Consider the following 24,492-nt stretch of genomic DNA (forward strand, 5'->3'; position numbering starts at 1 on the left):
CCAGGGTCGGGTAGGGTTACTATAACTGGATTACTTTCAATTACTTTTGGATTACTCCAATACCAAATAGGCTAATAAAAGACAAAAGAAACTAAATATGTATAAAATGACGACTCACAACACGTGGTAAGCTTTCTCTCCTGGCTTTGATCTATTTGATCTCTGGCAAAACTAACATAAAATGCAAAAGAAACAAAATGAAAATAAATCCAAACAGCTTGCCAACATCATTTTTGCCGTTCCATGTATTCCGTTACTCCCCAAGCCTGCACAAAATTGAGTCATTTTATTCATATTTAGTTTCTTTTGTCTTTTATTAGCATATTTGGTATTAGAGTAATCCAAAAGTAATTGAAAGTAATCAAGTTAAAGTAACCCTACCCAACCCTGTTAACGTACGGACTGACTACTGTAGTTGTTTTCTAGTCACTTTTAATACAGCCGCTAGAGGGCAGCCGGGCGACTTATATCTCAGAACACCAAACAAAGAAGAACAGCAGCGCTCCACAGTGCAGCATGAAAATCAGACAAGAGACGTAAATATTTACCAGAAGTAATTTTGCATACTTCAATTTGCGAGCGACTAGCAACGTTTATGAAATTTGCATTACAATTAAATCGTACGAGGACCACGGTGGTCCGCTAAAACGACTGGACGCTGTTGAAGGATCCAAAATGCTGCACAACAAAGGTCTGAATATTAATTTTCTTCCTTTTTTATCGTTGGCAGTGTTGGGTAGCGTTACTTTAACTGGATTACTTTCAATGACTTTTAGATTACTCCAATACCAAATATGCTAATAAAAGACAAAATAAACGAAATATGAATACAGTTATGACTCGCAACACGTGGTGAGCTTTCTCTTCTGGCTTCGATCTCCGGCAAAACTAACATAAAATGCGACAGAAACAAAATGATAATAAATCCAAACAGCTTGCCAACATCATTTTTGCTGTTCCACGTATTCCGTTACTCCCCAAACCTGCACAAAATTGAGTCATTTTATTCATATTTAGTTTCTTTTGTCTTTTATTAGCATATTTGGTATTGGAGTAATCCAAAAGTAATTGAAAGTAATCCATTTAAAGTAACCCTACCCAACCCTGTATTTGATGAGTGTTTGTGAAAAATGATTTAGGTGATCGAACAAATCGTTTTTTGATCAGGGTTCTGGAACGGATTATGGTCGAGAACGAGGTTCCACTGTATTTGGTATTGGAGTAATCCAAAAGTAATTGAAAGTAATCCAGTTAAAGTAACCCTACCCAACCCTGATCATTGCGTTGCAGCAATCATATTCTTTTGGAACTTGGAGTCATGGTGTTACTCAGTTTTGCGCCCGGGCGAACATTAATTTATAGTTTTGTTGTGTCGGTTGTGTTTTTTTTTTTTTGTTTGTTTGTTTTTGCAATCACCTGTATGCATCGAGATCAGTGGTCTTCAACGTGGGGCACGCAGGGACCAGGTGGTCCCCTAAGAACACCCGAGTAGCCCTCCACTTGGTTCTGAAAATAGCTCGTCAGTTATGTATCTTTGTGATTATCTAGAAAAATTGATTTCTTACTGGCTTGAGAAATCACTGCTATGATCATCCATCCTTTATCTGCACCGCTATCCTCAGTGGGGTCGCGGGGACGCTGGAGCCCATCCCAGCTATCTTCGGGCAGTGGGCAGGGGACACCCTGAACTGGTTGCCAGCCAGTCGCAGGGCACACAAAAACAGACAACTCGCTCACTCATTCAAACCTAGGGACAATTTGGACCAGCCAATTAACCTGACATGCATGTTTTTGATCAGTGTCTTTAAATGCATGACATACACGTCAACCGCGTTGGGCATGTTACTTTAGTAAGGTCATTAGTTATAGTTACTCACTGCTCCTTCCTAAAAGCAATGTAGTAACCGAACCACTTTATAGTAAAAATAACTAGTTACAGGGAAAAGTAACTGTTTCCATTACTTTGAAAAGAAGATTCATGACAAAGAATTTGAAATTTTCTGAGCAGTATTTGAGTCAGTTGAACAAAGAACAGACAGGTGATTGTGTTAAATAACTGATATTTATTGCACCTTACCTGTATCATAAAATAAAAAGTACAATCACGAAAGTAAAAAATAGAGAAATAACAAGATAAAAAGAATACATTTTACACACACATATATATATATATATATATATAAATATTAAAGAATTTATATTATAAACACATTAACACTAAAAAACACAGGAAATACAATTTATAATATATTAAATATATATAAATATTTATAATTCTACAAAAAAAAGATAAAATACAAAACAATTTAATCTTTTCTATGTTGAACAAATTTAAAGTCAACAAAACAGAATCCCCCCGAAAAATCATTATTGACCAATCATGGGAGAAATAAGGCGTTTCGGAGGAAACCAGCTGTTGATTGGTGGGGAGCCAGATCCCTTTGTTTTCTTACAAAAGCCAGCTCATAGAGATGTTTAGTTCACAAACGACAAGGTTCTGACAAATATAAGTCTCACGTTTTTCGCGACTTAGCCCTCACTTGCCTTTTCTTTTGGAGCATTAGTAAATACTATATTCATAATTGCTCTCTGACTTTATGGTGGTCGCTTCTTTGAATGTTGACACGATCCAAAAAGACGTGATGTAAACAACTCTGAGGAGAGCGGAAAACCTCTGAATACGGCGTCAGGTTTTGCAGCCAAAGTAGCTCACCGCTTTTGACAGTTAGTAACAGTAACGGCATGGTAACGGCGTAAAAATTAATTAGTTTACTCCGTTTTAAAGTTATTCTTCCTGCTTCAGTGGCTCTGCCCCCGGTTGCTTATCCAATAAGGAGGTGCAGGTGGGTAGCGTGCAAGACAGGATAAAGGGAGAGAGAGGCTTGGCTGCATCTGGGCCTAAATAACCCAGTTTTGAATACATTTAATCGTCTTATTAATGAATTAAAATACTGATGCCGATATACGTCAAAATTCCCAAATATCTGTGCTGAAAATCGGCCCGACCGTTAATAGGTCGACCTCTACTTGTCAGCCATTTTGATGGTGCAAGTGTGATTCCTACAATCCATTGACAATCCTGTCGCACATTTGTGCCCAGAATATTCTGTTATAATAAAACTTGGAAAAACTGGTCATCTCAGCTCCAGCGATTATTTTACTCGTTTCACAAACCCAGATGGAAGAAAAATCGTGGAGGGAGAAAAAGACCTTCTTTAAATAAAATATAAATACTGTGGTCCAACTATTGTATGTATTTTCTTGTGTTTTACAGATGTTCAGTATGTGGCGGGAAATTCCGAAGAGTGCAGCCTTCAGCAGCTCCTAATCAAAAAGGAGGATGAGGACTTGCATCTTCTTCATAAAGAAGAAGATAGACAGACCCCTTGCATTAAAGAGGAAGTTGTTAAGGTAGAGCTCAGCAATTTTCCACTGACAGGTTTGTCTGTGAAACGTGAGAATGACGACAAACCACCTGAGATGCCACAAAGCAATTTAGACAACCCTGACGGACCACCATCGGACAGCTTTTTGGCTCCACTGTCTGGCAGCGATGACCTGGAACTGACAAGCGATTCCGACTCTGAATGCTCAAAAAAGGTCCCTTTTAACACTAACCACAAACGTCAAAAACCCAAATGTTTTCGATGCTCGGTTTGTGGTCAAGCCTTTGTCCAGGAGAAACATTTGACCAGACACATGAGAACGCACACGGGAGAAACACTTCGCTGCTCGGCCTGTTTTAAAGGGTTCCTTCATAAGCACGCCTTGATTAAACACATGGAAATGCATAGGAGCGAACGAACTGCTAAATGTTCAGTTTGGGAAAAGGGATTTATACAAAAGTTACGCACAGCTATACCTCCAGTTACAAACAACCACGCTGCAGTCGTTACCCAAAAACTTGTTGACAATGAAATATTTTCAGACAATCGATTTCTCGGTTCACCTGCTGTGCTTGATCTTGGGAACACTCACAACACTGATGCAGAATGCTTCGGCGCGACTTCTCCAGCAAATTCTGAACAACCCAACACCATGTCGGACAGTTCGAGTGACACCGCCTTCAGCACAGCCTCAAAGCAATTGAAAACCGAAAAAAACGTTATTAAGAGGCAGGGTCGAGTGACTGTGGAAGAAAAGAAGGAAATAATAGCTAAACATGAATCTGGAGTGCGTAACAGGGATCTCAGCAAAGAATTCGGCGTGCCCAGCTCCACCATTTCGACAATCCTTAAAAACAAGGCGAAAATAAAGGCAGCTGACGTGGCTAAGGGAGTGACAATTTTAACAAATCAAAGAACACAAATCCTCGAAGATGTCGAGAAATTGTTGCTGTTGTGGGTGAATGAAAAAGAGGTCGCTGGTGACTGCGTTCGTGTGGCTACTATTATTGAAAAGGCAAAGAGGTTGCACCAGGAGTTGGTAGTGGACGCCAATGACCAACAGGAACATTTCAAAGCCAGTCATGGCTGGTTCGCAAGATTCGTCAAACGGACCGGGATTCAAACCTATCGAAAAGACGTTGCCAGTTTTAACACAAATACCGCTAGGAAATTCGTTGACGAATTTGAAACGTTTGTCAAAAGTGAGGGATATCTTCCGAATCAGGTTTTTAATTGCGGCGAAGCGAGGTTATTTTGGAGAAAAATGCCCAAAAGAACATCTCTTACGAAAGAGGAGAAAGCGCGGACGGGACACAAGCCGATGAAGGACAAGCTCACGCTCTTATTGTGTTCTAACGCAAGCGGCGATTGTCAGATAAAGCCGCTTTTAGTCTACCATTCGGAAAATCCTCGAGCTTTTAAGCGCAATCATGTGACAAAATCCCAACTCCCCGTGATGTGGAGAGCGAATCCGAATATCAGGGTGACTCGTTTTTTCTTCATGGAGTGGGTAACCAAGGTCTTTGCACCATCCGTTAAGCTGTATCTGCGTGAGAACGGTTTGCCCCTTAAATGTCTTCTCATCCTGAGTAAAGCTTCTGCTCACCCTCTAAGCTTAGAAGAAGAACTGGACATTGAATACGATTTCATCAAAGTCAAATTTATGCCGTCCAATGCGACTCCTTTGCTGCAGCCCATGGGTCACCAGGTTGTCGTTCATTTTAAGAAATTGTATACAAGGGCACTTTTCTCAAGATGTTTTCAGGTCACAAAGAGCACCAATTTGTCACTTTCAAGTTTTTGGAGGGATCACTACAACATCTTCCACTGCATTAACATTATGGATGAATGCTGGAGAGACTTTTCCACTCGTGCTTTGCAATCCGCGTGGTTGAAACTTTGGCCGACTCAAGCGCAAGAGATGGACTTGGTGACGCTCGACGCAGAGGAGGCTGAAATCGTGAATGAAATTGTGTCCATTGGCAGAAGTTTGGGCTTGGAGGTTGATGGACAAGATGTGAATGAACTGGTAGAGGAGGTGGTCGACCGTTGCAACGAACTCACCACAAAGGAACTTCTTGAGCTGCAGGATGAACAGATATAAAGTTAAAGTTCTTTTCTGATTTATGTGCTTTTGTTTTTTGATTGAATACCGGGCCTGCGAGAAGCCAAACCTGTGAAGTTCAATGAGGAATTGAGGATTAGCACGATGCATCTGTGCTCATGACAGGTTTATTCTGCTTACTTATGAAGTTATACAGTGGAACCTCGGTTCTCGACCATAATCCGTTCCAGAACCCTGTTCGAAAACCGATTTGGTCGATCACCGAAAATCGTTTTTCCCATTAAAAGTAATGTAAAATCGTTTTAATCCGTTACAACACCCTGAACGTTTACCATGAACGTAAACATGAAGCTAACCCAGGCCAATCGTACGTTCGCGTTAGCGCAATCTTCCGTACGAAAGATTACGCTAACATGAACGTGTAAAAATAAAAAAATCAGGTCGTTTACACGTCATTTAGCACCCGGGTCTCCACAACAAGTGGGGAGCGGTTAAAGGATAAAGAAAAGATTTATGAATAGGATTTCTTACCTTTGTGGTGGTCTGCAGAAGCAAAAGAAGGGAAACTCGCACATCTTCATATTTTGCTATTATTTCTTTCTTAAATGCAATAGTTGTACGCACTACTCTTCTTTTTTCACCTGTAGCAACTTTGCTGCTTGCACCGACCTTCTTCCGAGGCATAATTAGGGGTTAAAACACTCTGTTCACCGATATTAAAAAGAAAGCAAAAAGGAGTGCGCGCTCACGTGACAACAGTTCTTCACGAGGGGTGGGGGCAATCTACACCCGTACGCCGCTCAGCATCGCCCCTAGCGTACCGGCGGTCGAACTCCGATTTTTTTGAACGAAAGGCGAAGCAAGAATTTTTCGAAATTTTTGGTCGAGAGCCGATTTCTTCGAACTGAGAGGCGTTCAAAAACTGAGGTTCCACTGTATACTATTTTATACACTGTTTTACCTTACGTAAAGTCAAATATACTTGTCCTAAATGCGAAGTCTGGCAGAAGGGTGTCGTAAACCGCGCTTTGCGTTGGAATGTGCCTTTTGTTCCATTCTGTGCAAAGAGCAATTACTTATCACCTCGCCTGGGGGGTTGGAGTGTGTGTCTTGCCCCATTCTGTCCGGAGGGCGATGATCTTATCACCCCTCCTCCCATTCTTCAAAGGAGGTTTGGGAAATCTGCATCGGCATTAGCGTGGACCAATCGGCTGTGTTGAAGAAGATGATGATCGAGAATTCGTCTCATATGTGTTCACAGAGAATGCAGGAATCAATGGCGTGAGAGGGAGCTCTTGTTTATTGGTGCAACAATCTCAACAAGAAAACTCAAAGAATCTCAGATATGCGTGGGTCTTTATAGTTTCAACACAGCATGTGTAAACGGTGTAGCCCGTCCCTTTCACGCGGCATGCACAGGGTTCCGTCCTTATTTGGAAGTGTTTTTAAGTTTATGCCAGTTTATGTGACCTTGCCCTTTGCCGTTATCTCATGTCCTCCCTTAAGGAGGATTGTTAATACTAATTCGTCCGCCTAGACCTTCCCGAAATGTAAGCAACATTTCTCCCAACTGTAAGCAAGTCTTTCTACATGTCAGCAAGTCTCCTGAACAAATGTATGCAAATCTATTCTACAAATGCAAGTTTCTATTCTACAACAGCAGCAGCTTGGTCATGGGGCGTGAACATTTCATCGGCATTGTTATAACATGGGAAAACCCTGGAACTCCCTCGTCTTCTCCACACGATTGTAATTTGGCACAACAGAAAGACCCGATCTGTTCAACTCTTTGATTAGGCTAAATAAATTCATATGTGGACTATACTCGTCGCTCGGCTGATTAAATTTCTCCGGCTTCTGAATATGCTCCAGCTGTAAGGGTTTAGACCAGACACGTGAAGTGTCTTCGGAGTCAGATTTAATAAATGTTAAAACCTTACACTTACAACAAAGAATGTAATTTTTGTTTGTTACTGAGTGATGATTGTTTATTGGATGGCATGTTTGTTTGTTATTTCGACTACCGGTACGGTGCTCAACCTACATCATTCCAACTATTGACCAATAGTTATTACTGCTTTGATTCGTACATCCATTTGGGAGGATCTGCTTTTTATAACCTTTAAAAATTAGATTTTTTAAAGTGAGGTTCATCAGAACAGATTGGAATTTTTGCATCTAGGGGCTATTTGTTTGTAAAATTGTGCTTAATAATAATAACAGCATATAATCTACAAGTTCAAAATTCATTGATGTACTCATTATTTTGAGTGTCAAGTCATGTTTATTTGTATAGCCCTTAATCACAAAGAGTCTCAAAGGGATGCACAGACCACATATTATTGCAAACCACAGTCCATTATTACACCATCCCCTGATCTAAAACCTACACGAGGGCAAGGAAAAACTCAAAAACCTCAACATGAGGAAAATGAAGATATCTTGAGAAGGTACTGCACATGTACAGTAATGCTAATTGTAATTCACCCTGGTCAATCCTGGAAGGGGGATTACCACATGTGAGGTCCTTTCTCAAGGTTTCTCTTTTCTCCTCACACTGAGGTTTTTGAGTTGTTCCTTGCCCGCATGCTGGTTTAAGATCAGGTAATTGTGTAATTTTGTAATTGTAATCCTGTGCAGTCCTTTGAGACATTTTTGTGATTAAGGGCGTCATAAATAAATGTGACTTGACTTGATTTGAGGTAATCTCCCTACCAGGATGACCAGGCTGCAACAGTTTTTGCTATAACAAACAACACACAGATATTGTCAACATGAAATATAGGTCATTCATAAGGTATAGAATAGAAGTGTATTTTAAGCCTAGATTAAAACAGTTCCACTGAGTTTTATTGCTCATAAGATTGACAACGGGTTCCAATTATTTTAGATACTTATTGTACTCCTCATACATGACTCAGAGAGATGCAAGTTAAAGCCAAAGGAAACCTTTATTGTCAATCTCATCATCACTAATGCAAATTCACTAGTAAAAACATTTATTTTATTGCCTTCGAATGTGAAGTGATACATTACATGATATCCAAAAAGCTTTCCCGTAACCATAAGGCCATTTAAAACAAATATGTGCAAACATGGCATTTTTGTGTAACTTTGTTCCCCCCTGGCATGTTTTATATTACTGTTTTTTATTTTATTTGTTTAAATATTTTTCTTTATTGGTATTTTGATGTGATGTACAATCTGAATGTACTGTTTAGATGTTTGTATGGAAATGCTTCTGCGTTTGTTCAATAAAACATTTTTTTAAAAACAAAAGACTTGAATGCTTTTCATGAGGAAAATTAACACCGGAAATTGGTACGTCGCCTATAAATTCCCCCAGAAACGCGTAAAAAGGGTTTAGGGGGGGGGTTTAGGGGTTTTAAGGTTTATTTAGCTTGTTCATAAATCATTATCCATTATCCGTTATCGGTCAGTTCATAATACGCTACAAAGCCCAGGAGCCGGGACACTTACTCTCAGCCAAAAGGCCAAGCTAAGGTCCTAGCCCTAAAGCCTTGCTGCGATCATTGCGAATGCACCGTTCCCGGAGGTACTGCAATACCGGGCCGTTGCGTGGAGTGGACAGAGCAAGAGTTCCTAGGGTACTCTGCAAAAAAAAAAAAAAAAAATCCCTCAGAAGAAAAGCTTACGTGCTAATCAGAGAAGCAATCAAACTGACGGTGTTGTCAAAGGCTAACGTGAATGTTGCAAGTGTCTCGGACTGTTTTCAATATCAAAATGTTGCAAGAATTGATAAGGGAGCGACTCGCTGCAGCTGCAGACGAAATATTCGGATTGTTCGAAAAAACCATCGCGTCGTATGAGCAGCAACTTTTTCGAACCAAAGAGGAAAACCAACAAAACGATCAACCGCTGGAGGACGTTTGCTACAGACAATATGAGATCTGCAGTTTAGGTATGTCCACTAAGATGTGCAACAATTGTGTTTTTTTTTCCACAAAAAAAAAACAAAGTAATAGTTTCTTTTCATTATACGTATATGCACTGCTGGCAAGGCGATATATTACATATAAAATACTTAACAGAACCACATTCGGGGGCAAAACATAATAGAAGCATATATTTATTAAACACCTTTTATTGGGAATCAGTGATTCCAAACATAAATACCTTTCTGCTATTTTCACGAAAACAAACATCTAATTACGTGATGATTTTTGCAATCAACTTTTGTTGGTATCAAAATCAATTAAAAGTCCAGAGTTATTTTCATAAAAATACCACTTCCCTCAAAAATACTTGTATACTCAAATCTTATAGTCAGTTATACTGATACCTCATCTCATTCGCTGCACCGCTTATCCTCAGTAGGGTCGCGGGGGTGCTGGAGCCTATACCAGCAATCACCGGGCAGTGGGCAGTGGGACACCCTGAACTGGTTGCCAGCCAATCGCAGGGCACACAGGGACAGACAACTCGCTCATTCACACCTAGGGACAATTTGGACCGGCCAATCCACCTGAAATGCATGTCTTTGGAATGTGGGAGGAACCCAGATTACCCCGAGGAAACCCACGCAAGCATGAGGAGAACATACAAACTCCACACAGGAAGTCCGGTAGCTGGATTTGAACGCACGCAGGAGGTTCCTAAGACCTCAGAACTGTACCGCACACGCGCTAACCACTGCGCCGCCGTGCTGCCCTACCATTTGAACATAAAGTTATTTCCTATGCCTGAAACATTTTTTTAGAACTACATTTAAAACGACTGATTATTATATTAATACAGTATTCAGTTTCAATACCAATTTATAATAACTTTGAACTTAGTCATGTCAGATTTAAGACAGCCAATACAGATGCAATGTTAAGTACTGATACTTTTAAGGAAATCCTGGCAATGGCGCATGTACCTGTTATCAATGTGTATTTTCGTGTTTTTTCTTGATGTATTTTGTTTTTTGTTGTGTATTTCTTTGAGTAATTTGTTGTGTTCTGTTTTTTGTCATTTTGTCAGGTACTTTTTCATTAATTTTGCGGTGTATTTCTTTTATGTATTTTGTCACAACAAATTCTTATTCAAAAGAGGAGCCAACCAGTTGCCTGAGCTTTGAACTTATTGCTCGATCAGTGATGAATGAATCAGCTACAACACAGTTCAACCAATACATAAAAAACTCAACAAGTTCGCCCTTTATTTTATATGATATCAATACTCGCCTATGTGCAATATTTGATCAAACAATTACTTTGGACAAGATTGGGCCAGCCTGGAGCCATGCATTCATTTTTCGTCAATGTGCAAGTTTTTGCTCAAGTCAAGTCATAATTATTTGTATAGCCCTTTATCACAAAAAGTCTCAAAGAGCTGTGCAGAACACAACAACAAAATAACTAGTAAAACATAACATCAGCTTTATAAAATATTTTTGTGGGAACGGGAATATTTTCAGCAAAATGTGGAAAAAATAAATATGTAACTTGGCTTAAATGAATCCAAATGCCAAATATGATTATACCAACGATAATAATATTGTAATGTAAAGTTCATACTTATTTAAAAAACTAAAAGGGAGCCTGATAGTTAACCAAAAGAGTAAAAGCCGTCTAAATAGCCAGACCGAAAGCTAGATGGCTAGTTAGAAAGGAGGCCAAAATCAAAGGAAAAAAAATGGAAGATTTTTTTTTTTTTAATAGTTACGTCCTTACAATCAATAGTACATTTTATTCATCTCTGTCTGACTTTCAAAAGAGTGATCATTTGGAACTTTCTTTGTGCTAAAACTGACAACCTGTATTAATTTTGTTGAGTGTATTTCATCAGAAAACTAATATAATTTTGAACTTTCAAATGTCGTAAAATACTACTAATTAGACAATAAAACAATAGGGCAGCTGCTGGATTTAGTAAATTTGTCTCATAATATATGGTGTAGCTCTTTCCCAAAATAAAATGAATATATTTTCCTTTTATGGCTCTTTGAGTCATGTTCCCGACCCCTGCTATAATGTATGAACGACCTGTGTTTCATCTTGACGATATCTGTGTATTTCAACATCCATTGCAGCCTGGTCATCCTTGAAGAGGATTTACCTCATGTACGGTCCCTTCTCAAGGTTTCTTCATTTTCCTCATGCTAAAGTTTTGAGTTTTTCCTTGCCCTCGTGTAGGTTTTAGATCAGGGGTGTAATAATAGTCTGTAGTCGGTAATAGTCTGTGGTCGGTACACAAATAAACATGACTTGTTTATTCTTGAGAATGATCAGAAATTATTCACATGCCTTATCAAGATAAATATTATGAGAAAAATAAGTATTGAGGTTGTATACATTATGCCGAAACTTATACATGGTGATCCTGTGTTTTTCAGAGGTTGAACAGCTGATTGACCAGAGAAAAATTCTGCCTGAACCGCAAAGTGGCAACCGCAATCTTGAACAACCTGTTCCGCAGAATCAGACTGTAAAGGAGGAAGAGTTGCCATCGGATACAATCTCTGTGAAAAGCGAAGATACCGAAAATGCACCGCCTGAGAATTCACAGGTTTCCCCGAGCCCAGTTGGAAACCACTGTGAGGGCTCGCCACCAGACGATTCTTTGGAACCACCAAGTGATCCTGACAGCGGGGATGCCGATAAAAACGGGATATGGTCTGAGGAGGAAACGACTCTGGACGAAACCCCTCCTCAAACACACGCCACAAGCAGCGCGCAAAATGCTTTAGTTTGTACCGTATGCGGCAAGATGTTCGTTCTGGAAGAATCTTTTGAAAAACACATGAAAACACACATGGTGGAAAAACCCTTTAGCTGCTCATCATGCGACAAGAGCTTCACTTCGAAGAAAGGGCTGGCAAAACACTTAAAACGACACTCGAGTGAAAAGCGCTTCAGTTGCCCAACTTGTAGTAAAACGTTTAATGTGAAGGAAAATCTAGTTCACCACTTGAGGATACACACGGGAGAAAGACCTTTCAGTTGCTCACTATGCGAGAAGACCTTTGTTTCTAAGAAATCGTTAAAACACCACATAAAAAGGCACATGGGCGACAAAGCCTTCATTTGCTCAACGTGCGGGAAAACGTTTAATTTAGAAGATAATCTGGTACAACACATGAGGACACACACTGGAGAGAAACACTTGAGTTGCTCAATATGCTGCAAAAGATTTTCTTCCAGGACGGGTCTGTTAAAACATACGAGAGCGCACACCGGGGAAAGACCGTACGGCTGCTCTGCGTGCGAGAAACGATTCACATCGAAGGAAGGTCTGGTGAATCACACGAGAGTACACACGGGAGAAAAACCCTTCGTTTGCCCAAAATGTGGTAAGGCATTTAGCGCCAGGAATAACATGGCACAGCACATGAGGACGCACACCGGAGAAAAACCTTACACATGCTCCACTTGTGGTAAAACATTCTCTTATAAAAACAGTCTGGTGGTGCACATGAGAAGACACAGAGGAGAAAAGCCCTTCGGTTGCTCGTTCTGTGAGAAAAAATACACAAGTAACTATGCGGCGATATCGCACATGAGGACGCACACGGGTGAAAAACCTTTCACTTGTCCGTTTTGCAGTAAAACTTTCAGTCAAAAGTCAAACATGGCAGTTCACATTAAATTACACACAGGATCAATATAATCCTACAACATCGTGGCATGTAGTGAACAATAAATTATATGCAGTATGGAAGAAACAAAGATGAAACCTTTTCATTTATATTATTTTTCATGAAAGTGTGTTTTGCTTTGTACATGGTCAAGAATTGTCTTCTGTCGCTTGTTTGCTTTTTTCTATGAAGTTATTTGATGGCAGGCTGATTATTTTTGTTTTTACTACAGGCCACAGAAATAAATAAATTAGTTGGGTGCATTTCAGTTTACCTTATTTCAATATGAGTCGTTCATTCTTCATGAAACATATAACTGTCGTAGACTAAAATTCTAGACGTGAGTCAAGATTTGTTAAAATTCGTGGTAGATTTTTTTCCAAAAAGCGGTAGGCATATTTAAGAGGTGAAAAGCGTAAAACGGCAGTGTTTGCATTTCAATCTAGAAAGGATGGTTATGTTCGTGTGAATCGGCAGAGGTATTTTTCGAGAGAATTTTGAAAGTCTATTGCTGTCGTTGGGTATTGCCTCCACTTCTACATATAACATGGCGGAGGTGTTGACCTACTACAGACTGAAAAAAATGATCAGGCTAGTCAAGAATAATTTGTTATCATTTTATGAAATAGTGAAGTATAGAAAACAAAGTTTTCCATGGATTTAAACTATTGTTTTAAAAAGTACTCATTAAAAGGAAAAAAAATATATCTGTGGGAACAAAAATAAATTTCAGTTTTTCCTCTTTCTTTAGTACGTTTCTCAGATTAGACTTGAAATTCTCCATGCAGTTTGTCATTTCTCGAAACACATTGAACAAGTGGCAAAACACCATGTATTACCCGCAAAAGCCTTTTTAGTGATATATTTTCAGTCTATCGCTCAGTGAACCTTTCAGTGCTGTCAGAATGACCAGTCCGCGTTTGAATGTTTACAGACAGGAGAGTCAAATTGGTTAGTCGTATTCTCAATTTTATGGTTACTGGTGGAAGGCTTTAGTGCTGAATATGGTTCACGTAAATTTGGATGGCAATTGTAAATGAAACCTTTTGAGTGTAGGAGATTTCAAGAGACGACATAAGACTTAGTTTTTACAATTTATTGACAGAGCATGTCATTGCAGTACAGAAATCAAAAGACATGACAGAGTATCAAAAAGAAAGATTATGAATGTGAACAGAAGACAATTAGCACAACTAAACTTGGTTAGTCAGGATTCTTTTTGTTCACAAGGGAAAACGGAACCTCCCCCAACCCTGTGATGTCTCTTTCCAGTCCTCCATCCATCCATCCATTGTCTTCCGCTTATCCGGGGTCAGGTCGCGAGGGCAGCAGCCTTAAAACGGAAGCCCAGACGTTCCTATCCCCAGCCACCTCCTCCAGCTCATCTGACGGGATCCCGAGGCGTTCCCAGGCCAGCCTTGAGACATAGTCTCTCCAGCGTGTCCTGGGTTGCCCCCGGGGCACTCTACCGGTGGGACATGCCCAGAACACCTCCCGAGGGAGGCGTCCAGAAAGCATCCTTATCAGATGCCCGAGCCATGTCAAGTGGCTCCTCTCGTTGCGGAGGAGCAGTGGCTCTACACAGAGTCCCTCCCGGATGACTGAGCTTCTCACCTTATCTCTAAGGGAGAACCCAGACACCCTGCGGAGGAAACTCATTTCGGCCACTTGTATCCGGGATCGTGTTCTCTCGGTCATAACCCACAGTTCATGACAATAGGTGAGGGTAGGAACGTAGATCAACCGGTAGATCGAGAGCTTTGGCTTTCGGTTAAGCTCCCTCTTCACCACGACGGACCAGTACAGGGTCTGAATGACGGCAGACGCTGCACCTACTCTCACTTGTGAACAAGACCCGAAGATCTTGAACTCCTCCACTTGGGGCAAGATCTCATCCCCAACTCGGAGGGAGCATGCCACCTTTTTCTGGCTGTGTGCCATGGTCTCGGACTTAGAGGTGCTGATCCTCATAACGGCCACTTTACACTCGGCTGCAAATCGCTTCAGTCAGAGCTGAAGAATATGGTCTGAGGAAGCCAACAGATCCACGTCATCTGCAAAAAGCAGTGACTCAATGCTGTGGCTTCCAAACCGGACCCCATCATCACCAAGGCTGCGGCTTGAAATTCTGTCCATTCCAGTCCTTTGTGGGAAAATAAATACAAAATATAAAGTGTCAATGTACAAAACAAACATACAGTATATTATATGCATTATTCTAAAGACAGCACTGTACACAGTATTACAGTTTCCATACGTGTTCTGTCTCCCAAAAGTCTTAACGATTGACGACAGTGGATCCCCAATATTTTAGGCTGTACCCCTCAACCATCCTCAGCCATTGTTAGCGGGCCATGGTTGAGAACATGTTCTACAAGTGTCTGATCTCATCAGGAACTCACCCATATCCTCTGTCTCTTCTTCCCGGTGTTCGTTTTCCTCGTGAAAAGCTGTCATTCTCAGACATCATAAGGTTGGGGTCTGCTCTAGTTTTACTGGATATACTTGCCAGTCCTGTCATGATTACTGATGTGACTCAACTGTGCCCGCTCAATTGGCGCCAACTACCGCGGGTTCTGTTTGGCTCCCTGTCAGTATTTGAACCCAGTCCTGTCTGTCCCCTGTTGTCAGTTTGTCTGCGAACCTCAGTGAACAATAAGCTAACCTTTTTTGACCCTGACTACCACCTGTCCCGTTTTTTGCTCCCGTCTGTCTCCTGCTTCGACCCGTTTTGATCCTGACCAAGTCTGCTCTTCCGTCCCGGCTTATGACCTCTTTTGTCCCGGACTACGTCTACTCTCCCGTTCTGGCCTCCGACTCGCTTCCGACCACGCCTTGCTCTCCCAGTCCCGGCTACCGACCCGTTTTTCCGTCCCTGACACCGCCATCGCTCGCTACGGGTGATCCACTTCCGCGTTTGGAGCACCAGCCGAGTACAAGAGCGACTAGCTTCCCGCGTCCCGCGAACACCGGATCGTGGGCGCACCCCTTTCTCTTTCCTCCAATAAAACTTGTGAGAAACGTAACGCAATTGGGTCCTGTTTCCGTTCTGGTCCTGACAGGCTCATGTTAAGATGCACCTTTGACTTATATCAGAGAACCAGTTGGTAATTGGTGGATGTGAAGCTTACCTTTATATTCGTTTGTGAGAAAGAGATTTACCTGGTAGCAAATTAACAATTCAAAACTGATTTAGGAAATAAGTCATTAAAATAATTAGAAATGAGCACACACGTGTTGACATTTTCTAAAAACATGTTCAACCATTTTGCATGAAAAGGTCTATACAGTACAATGAATTAATGACTAAATATTGCAGCTGTTGAGACGATTCAATTGTGACCAGTGATGATAATCCATTGTGACCAACGTGTCAGATGCAGCTGATAATGTAGGAAACAGCAGAGAATCGTACCAAACCAGGGATGTTCAAGAAATATCTGTTACTTTTTCACAGAAATGAGAAGCTGCCTTTTGGATATGTGCTAGTGTTACAGTGTTGTGAGAATTTCAAGTCTGAGCAGAAAAACACACAGTGGCTGTCTAAACTTTTGAGAAAGATTTGGTAAACTGAAAATGAGTGAGGGCCGACTATTCAGCCTGGCATTCCTTAAACAGTGATTAATAAAATCACCATCCCTGAAAGGTTTGTGAAAGGCTTGGCTATCTTGTAGCATTTCCATTTAACTCAGAGTCTCGTGAAATAGCGCTGATTTGCCTTATAAACAGCTTCACCTTTTAACAGCATTTTCCTTGGTTAGCTTTTTTTAAACTTTCTTCCACTCAGTCGCTTTACTTCCACATCCTCTCACATTTAGTGACCCTATAACAAGGGTTTGCAAATCTCCCGCCCCACTTTCTTTGCCCTGCTGTTTCTTAGGGAGTAGAGATAGAGAGGAGGGGATCCCCAGTCCCCTCGCTCCACTTTAGTCGCCTCTTACGACACGCAGCGGACCACGGCAGGCCCCTCACCACAGGACAAATAAGGGGTTGGGTTACAGAATTTCATAACCGACTTTACCAGTTCTGTTGTGGAATAATTCTGACGCATTCATCACAAATATATCTGGCAGCAGTGGGATTCGAACCCACGCCTCCGGAGAGACTAGAGCCTTAATCCAGCGCCTTAGACCGCTCGGCCATGCTACCACTTTGTCAGTTACAGGAATGAGTTTTGTGAAAGGATAGTGGGATGTTGGACGCGTTCGTACGATGCGGCAGGGGTAAACCAGTGAAAGCTGTCGGGCCCTGCTGTTGAACTGAAGAGTGTGTTGTGTCACCTAGACCCGAGTAACATGGCCGCTTTCTTGTGTCCCGTTTCATCTGGAGGGACGAAAGCATGACCAACTTAGGTGCTGAGGTGCCTAACTTGTTTGGGTGTTTGGGCATTTGGGTTGGCCATGGTCCAAAAATGTTTGTGTGTGTTTTTTTGCTATCTTTTTCCCCTTTTTTATTTTCTTTGTTATTGTATGTGTTTGTCTTGATGCCGGTCACCCCTCTTGAGAGGTATGACCAAGGTAGATAGATAGACAGATAGATAGACAGATAGATAGATAGATTTTTTTTTAGTCAGTATGTTTAGTCTAACAGTTCCTTTTGGTATTATATTCTTTGAAAAACAGCCACAGTCTCTTGGCAAATTAGGCAGATGCAGTTGTTTTGGATTTTAGTGAAATAAATAATCCAATTTCCACTTGTTCTGGAAGTGGCGGCCCTCTGAGTCAAATCCTTTTTTTAAATTTACAATCGTTATGTCGGAAATTGGGTGGGCTAAAATTCTTACAGAAATTAAACAGTAAGGTGGTCAAAGTGCTAATGCCATAATTGAGTAAAAATATGTTTGGATTTAGCTAAAGCGATTGAGAAATACTGTATAACTCCCCCGAAACCAGGTGGCGCCCTAGTATTATTTAGCAAACCGAGACCGGAAGTTGATGTGTTTCTTCACCCTTCCCCCGGAAATGATTAACACTGTTTCTCGTCGGTTCTCTAATCAAACGCTTCAAAGGCTAATTTGCTAAGCTAACAAAGCCAAACAATAATAAAGTTTGGGGTGCTCGTTTTTCAGTTGCTTAAAACTGCAAAAATGTTGAAAGATTTAGTAAGGGAGCGGTTGATTGCGGCCGCGGACGAAATATTCGAACTGTTCGAAAACACAATCGCCTCGTACGAAGAGCAACTTTATCGAGCGAAAGAGGAGAGCGAGCGACACCGAAGACGACTGGAGAATGTTTACAGAAATCAATTGAATTTACGACTCCATGGTATGTTCTTTATATTTGTGAAGACCTTCAATAATCAATTTTAACGTTATATGTCTTTTTTTAAATCGTACACAGTGTTTTGACTTGCAGGTTTTGAACAATGGGTCAGAACTGAATTAAAGTGTAAAATGAAATATATGTTTATTAAAATAGAAGCTGCAGTAGTTGGTGGCCTGCTTTATTACAGCAACCTAAAAAAATAATTTGTTGATGTATGTGAAACGATTCTTAATCAAGGTTCACAGTCACTCGGTTTATTACATGCATTCAATAAACAACACAAATAGATAGATAGATAGATAGATACTTTGTTCATCCCCGAAGGGCAAATAAGTCAGGACGTCTGTGCACGACTGCATACATCTTCAGCACGAGGTGATATAGCTCAAAGTATGCCAAGCAAACAGCATGCAAGCACATTGATAGTGTAAAACCTTAGTAATAACAATGGATTGATGGGATAGATACTTTATTCATCCCCGCTGGGAAATTCACATTTCCAGCAGCATCCCATCGCTGAGAACAATACAATAATAAAGCAAAAGGAATACAATATACAAATACCCAATGTGACGTGCTAATACCCACTGTAGCATGTTGTATAGAGTATTTAAATAGTGCTACATAAAATACACACTGCAATAAAAGTACGGTAATATGCAATGTAGGGAGTGTGGTTTAATGTGGGCCTTTACTCTGCCGGGTGGAGTTAAAGAGCCTCATGGCATGAGGAAGAAAAGATCTCTTCAGTCTGTCCGTGGTACAAGACAGTGACAGCCTTTTTAAAGCTTTTAGGTACAACTATGTTAGCTCCCTTTAGGTGAGCCTCATGCTCTTTTCTCGTCTTACGAGTATTTTGAAAATTGATGATTAAACGCAGGGTTGGGTAGGGTTACTTTAACAGGATTACTTTCAGTTACTTTTGGATTACTCCAATACCAAATATGCTAATAAAAGATTAAAGAAACTAAATGTGAATAAAATGATGACTCACAACACGTGGTAAGCTTTCTCTCCTGGCTTTGATCTCTTTGATCTCCGGCAAATCTAATATAAAATGCAACAGAAACAAAATGAAAAGAAATCCAAACATTTTATTCACATTTAGTTTCTTTTGTCTTTTATTAGCATGTTTGGTATTGGAGTAATCCAAAAGTAATTGAAAGTAATCCAGTTAAAGTAACCCTACCCAACCCTTATTGTCCCACTGTCATGCTATTGTTTTGTGCAATGTTTGTTGCTTTCCCCTGGTACAGTCGGTGCAAGTAATTTTCCCTGAGGGGACCACTAAATTCAATCCCATCTAACGACCCTAAGGAAATCCTCAAACATATGATCGTGAAAAGTCTCATCTCATTGGCTACACCGCTTATCCTCAGTAGGGTCGCGGGGGTGCTGGAGCCCATCCCAGCAATCATTGTGGGCAGGGGACACCCTGAACTGGTTGCCAGCCAATCGCAGGGCACACGGGGACAGACAACTCACTCGCTCATTCACACCTGGGGACAATTTGGACCGACCAATTCACCTGAAATGCATGTTTTTGGAATGTGGGAGGAAACCGGAGTGCCCGGAGGAAACCCACGCAAGCACGGGGAGAACATGCAAACTCCGCACAGGAAGTCTGGAGCTGGATTTGAACCCACGCAGGAGGTTCCCAAGACATGAACTGTGCCGCCGTGCTGCCCATGATCGTGAGAAGTGTTGAAGTTAATGTTTTGGCCGTGACACATTAGCTTGTGTTTTGCAGATGTCGAGCCGCTGACCGGTGGTCGGGATGAAATTCAGCCTCTGCTGCAGCTTGGGAGCTGCAGTTCTGAGCAAGCGGTTCCAAAGCGCCTTCGAGTTAAGGAAGAAGAAGAAGAGGCGGGCTGCAGCAATTTGCACCTGAATGGTGTCTCTGTGAAAAGCGAACATCATAAAGACAAACCTGGAGAGTTGTCACTGCTTCCTAAGTGTTTAAGTGGAGACTGCTGTGGAGAAATGCCACCAGACAACTACTTGGCTCCACTATCAAACAGCGAAGACGACGGGGAAACGAGAGACGCTGATGTCGGAATTGACAACAAATATAGGAAATTTTCTCAGGGAAGCAAGACTCTTCAAAAGACACCTTCTCAAACGTCCGCGAGCGCACAGAGATACACTTGTGTTTGCGCACTGTGTGGGGAAATGTTTGCTTTCGAAGAGTCTTTGGCGAGGCACATGAAAACGCACACTTTAGAAAAACGCTTCAGTTGCGCAAAGTGTAGTAAAAAATTTGTTTCAAAGGGAAACTTAGTCAGACACACGAGAACACACACGGGGGAGAAACCATACAGTTGCTCCACATGCGGTAAACGATTTCATGTCAAGGATATTCTAGTACAACACATCAGGACACACACGGGAGAAAAACCCTACGTTTGCTCCACTTGTGGGCAAGGGTTCTCTCAAAAGCATACCCTGGTGTCGCACACGAGGCGTCATAGAGGAGAATGACCCTTCGGTTGCTTTTATTGTGAGAAAAAATACTCGAGTAATTATGAGGCGGTAGTGCATATGAGAACCTACACAGGAACTGAACCATTCAGGTGTTCAGTCAGCGGGCTGCTCTGACTGCACAAAGGCAGGATAACCATTAAAGATTTTCCCTTCCTTATGACTACTACACTGTGACCCATTTATTTATTCATTATGAAGTTCTCTAAATAATCATTTTAACTTAAAAGGACAGTTTGTTTCATTTGACCACTCGATAACACTATATGATGTACACCAGGTTTCTCCAACATGGTGTCCACAGGCACTAGTGTCTCCCCTAAGGACAGCTGAGGTGCCTGTGGACCTGTTCTGAAAATAGTTTACCAGTGCTGGGTGATTGTGTTTTTCCAGTAAGTTATTTTTCTTCTTCTGGACTTGACTTTTTTTTTTAACTCTACTTTCAATAACTAACCTGGTAATAGCATTTTCATCATTTTCATAACATAAGTTATTTCATAACTGCAAATGGTTAGGAATTAAATATTAAAATGTATCGTTTACCAAATTGTTCGAATTAGTTATCTGACTCCATTAACCAAACACAACCTGCATTCACCTACCAATGCGCGCTTGTTTCTTGATGGAAAAGATGAACAAGAAAAGCTGACATTTTCACACGGGGGCAGATTTAATTTCTTTGACAATTTAACTCTGTAAACTCCACCAAAATCGGTCGAATGAGTGTCGTCGGCGTCTCTGGCGAGCCTTTTCTGAAATCCTCTCGCTTCTCCTCTCGGTCCACGTCTTTCCGCAAGATGGTGTCCCGGCTCCTCCCATGGGCGTGCCAGGGAAGCCCCACGTGGGCTCCACCACCTCGCCTCGATGTCTGGAAAACTCAAAACAGCAGAGCCTTTCTCAAAACATTGCCTGCCGTTCTCCGTCATCCGGGCCCCTCCGTGTCTGGATGCGCTGATTATCTTATAAGCCTCACGTCCTGTTCCAGCCATTCCTGTAAACAATATTTCCTAGCAGACCAGGGTGCCCTGAACTTTCACTGCTCATTGAACTTAAGCCTACTAGGTGAAAATCTTCATTGTACTCAATAAATGTAACTTGTATTTAATCTTATAAAATCCTTTATAGTCAAATGTATAAAATCCTTTAATATCAAACAGGATGCCCTTGCACTAATTGGCAACAAAAAGTAGATCTCAGTTTGAAATAGGTTGGATACCCCTGGTGGTATCTAGAACAACCAAAAATGCATGCTAAAAAGCATAAGGAAGAAAGTAAACTATGGAGACCAAAACACACCATTTTATTTCTGTATTTGCCCAGCCTTTTTAAAGCTCTTAGGTACAACTATGTTAGCTCCCTTTAGGTGAGCCTCATGTTACATACATGAGTGCTCTTCTCATCTTACGAGTATTTTAAAAATTGATGATAAAACGCAGGGTAGGGTTACTTTAACTAGATTACTTTCAATTACTTTTGGATTACTCCAATCCCAGATATGCTAATAAAAGACAAAAGAAACTAAATAGGGCAGCACGGCGGCGCAGTGGTTAGCGCTTGTGCGGCACAGTTCATGTCATGGGAACCTGTCGTGGGTTCAAATCCAGCTCCAGACTTTCTGTGCGGAGTTTGTATGTTCTCCCCGTGCTTGCGTGGGTTTCCTCCGGGCACTCCGGTTTCCTCCCACATTCCAAAGACATGCATTTCAGGTGAATTGGCCGGTCCAAATTGTCCCTAGGTGTGAATGAGCGAATGAGTTGTCTGTCCCTGTGTGCCCTGCGATTGGCTGGCAACCAGTTCAGGGTGTCCCCTGCCCACTGCCCAATGATTGCTGGGATGGGCTCCAGCCCCCCGTGACCCTACTGAGGATAAGCGGTACGGCTAATGAGGTGAGAGATGAGATGAGAAACTAAATATGAATAAAATGACTAAATTTTGTGCAGAGGCTTGGGGAGTAACGGAATACATGGAACGGCAAAAATGATGTTGGCAAGCTGTTTAGATTTATTTTCATTTTGTTTCTGTCACATTTTATGTTAGTTTTGCCGGAGATCAAAGCCAGGAGAGAAAGCTTACCACGTGTTGTGAGTCATCATTTTATTCATATTTAGTTTCTTTTGTCTTTTATTGGCATATTTGGTATTGGAGTAATCCAAAAGTAATCCAGTTAAAGTAACCCTACCCAACCCTTTAGCTGAGTTTTAGACTGATATCAGTATGACTACTCAATATCAACACTAAATACCGATAACACATGTTTGTTTAAAAGTATGATTTTTTTTTTTAAAGTAATCTTCAAGTTTTATTTTAATTTAAAAATGTTGAAAAATGAATTTATAAATACAGGATTTCTACTTTATTACATCTGACCAGATTAGTCGTATTGATACACATCGTTATCAGGACCAATTTAAAAAAAATGTTGTTTGTTTTTTAGGTTTCATGGCAGCTTGCTGATGTTGACCCTTAGCACACCTTAGCGGCACCATGACGGACAGCTGTAACCCAGTAAACGGTAGTCAACAAAAACACGTACTATTTAACACTATTGGCGATGACTAGTCGGGTGAGGGGGCTCACCTTGTCTGAAAGCACTAGAGAACTTGAACTGACCCATACCTTCCCACTGACATTGTAAACGGAGTATCCCCATACACCAGTCCTGATCTAAAATCGTACAAAAGTCTGGATGCTGACCAGTTCTTCGTAACTGGTACGCTACGATAAACGCACCCCCGGTGAAAAATGGACCTTGGAAAGGAAAGTACTTTTGAGAATGTTAAAAATATTTACTTAGGCAAATTTACGTTTTATTTTCTGAACATATGTCCCCCGTTCAATCTAATAATTTACCAGTTCATTTCGGCATATTAAGCTTTATGGTAGCGCACTTAAATGCTCAATAAATTTGATATTCGGAAGATTAACTGTTTTGAATGGCTTGTTTACGTAGTGAGAAATGGCAAATGTAAGACACTGACGTAGCTAGTTAGCACTAGCTAAATTATATTGTTATGTTGGCTGTTTTATATTGAGTGTCTTTGACGTGACTGGTACAGTACCTACTTAACATAAAATTGCTCGGAAATACATCAAACGTACCTTGTCAAGAAATTTTGCTGCAAATCCTGGAATACTTGAGAGCTGTCACTGTTGCACCTCGGCACAATAGAGTCCTTTCGTTTGATGATTTGTAGATAAACATCGTCGTCTTCTGTCTTCCTCAAAAGGGCTAAAATTCCAAATCAGGCTTAGAACCTTTGGCACCGCCAATCAATAAATCACCATCGTAAAAAGTGTTGATTATATTTTTCTCTCGTCGTTATTGATATGTATTCTAACTTAAATCCTAATTCAAGTGGGAAAGTGCTTCTGCCGTCCGTCATGGCTCTCATTCTGCTGGGGAAGGCAACGTGCCGTCACGTGCGAAGGGTCAATATTTCACGCTTGAATCCCATTTCCAATATCAATATCAAAACGAGCACTCTCTAGCAAACTGATTGTGACTTGTTCTTCTAAATAGTTTGTAAATAAATCAATTGGAACGTTGTGTCTTAGCTTATCAAGAAAAGGTTAGTAGTTTTAGTAGTATCACTTAGTGCAATGTGGGTGAGCAACAAATATTTACTAAGATTTTAAAGGAAAACAGTATATCCCCGAAATATTTAAGAGAAATAATGTATTATTTCCCCTTTTAGATAGATAGATGGATACTTT

The 24,492-nt window shown here is 41.0% G+C and overlaps 2 protein-coding genes across 2 annotated transcripts; both read left to right on the plus strand.

The window, feature by feature from the left end:
• The first annotated feature begins 505 nt into the window (after positions 1-505).
• Positions 506-13,291, plus strand: LOC148366180 (uncharacterized). The gene is made up of 4 exons (XM_088334997.1): positions 506-691; positions 3,275-5,471; positions 9,162-9,373; positions 11,792-13,291. Exons 1-4 carry the CDS (start codon positions 676-678, stop codon positions 13,063-13,065), a joined length of 3,699 nt encoding a protein of 1,232 aa, XP_088191123.1. The 5' UTR covers positions 506-675; the 3' UTR covers positions 13,066-13,291.
• Positions 13,292-18,005: 4,714 nt separating this feature from the next.
• On the plus strand, positions 18,006-20,944 carry LOC148366181 (uncharacterized). Its single transcript, XM_088336632.1, has 2 exons — positions 18,006-18,297; positions 20,048-20,944. The coding sequence occupies exons 1-2, from the start codon at positions 18,120-18,122 to the stop codon at positions 20,776-20,778; spliced, it is 909 nt and encodes a 302-aa protein (XP_088192758.1). The 5' UTR covers positions 18,006-18,119; the 3' UTR covers positions 20,779-20,944.
• Positions 20,945-24,492: the final 3,548 nt, after the last annotated feature.

This window comes from Urocampus carinirostris, chromosome 5 (assembly GCF_059441175.1).
Source record: "Urocampus carinirostris isolate Australia breed hairy pipefish chromosome 5, RoL_Ucar_1.0, whole genome shotgun sequence".
NCBI lineage: Eukaryota > Metazoa > Chordata > Actinopteri > Syngnathiformes > Syngnathidae > Urocampus > Urocampus carinirostris.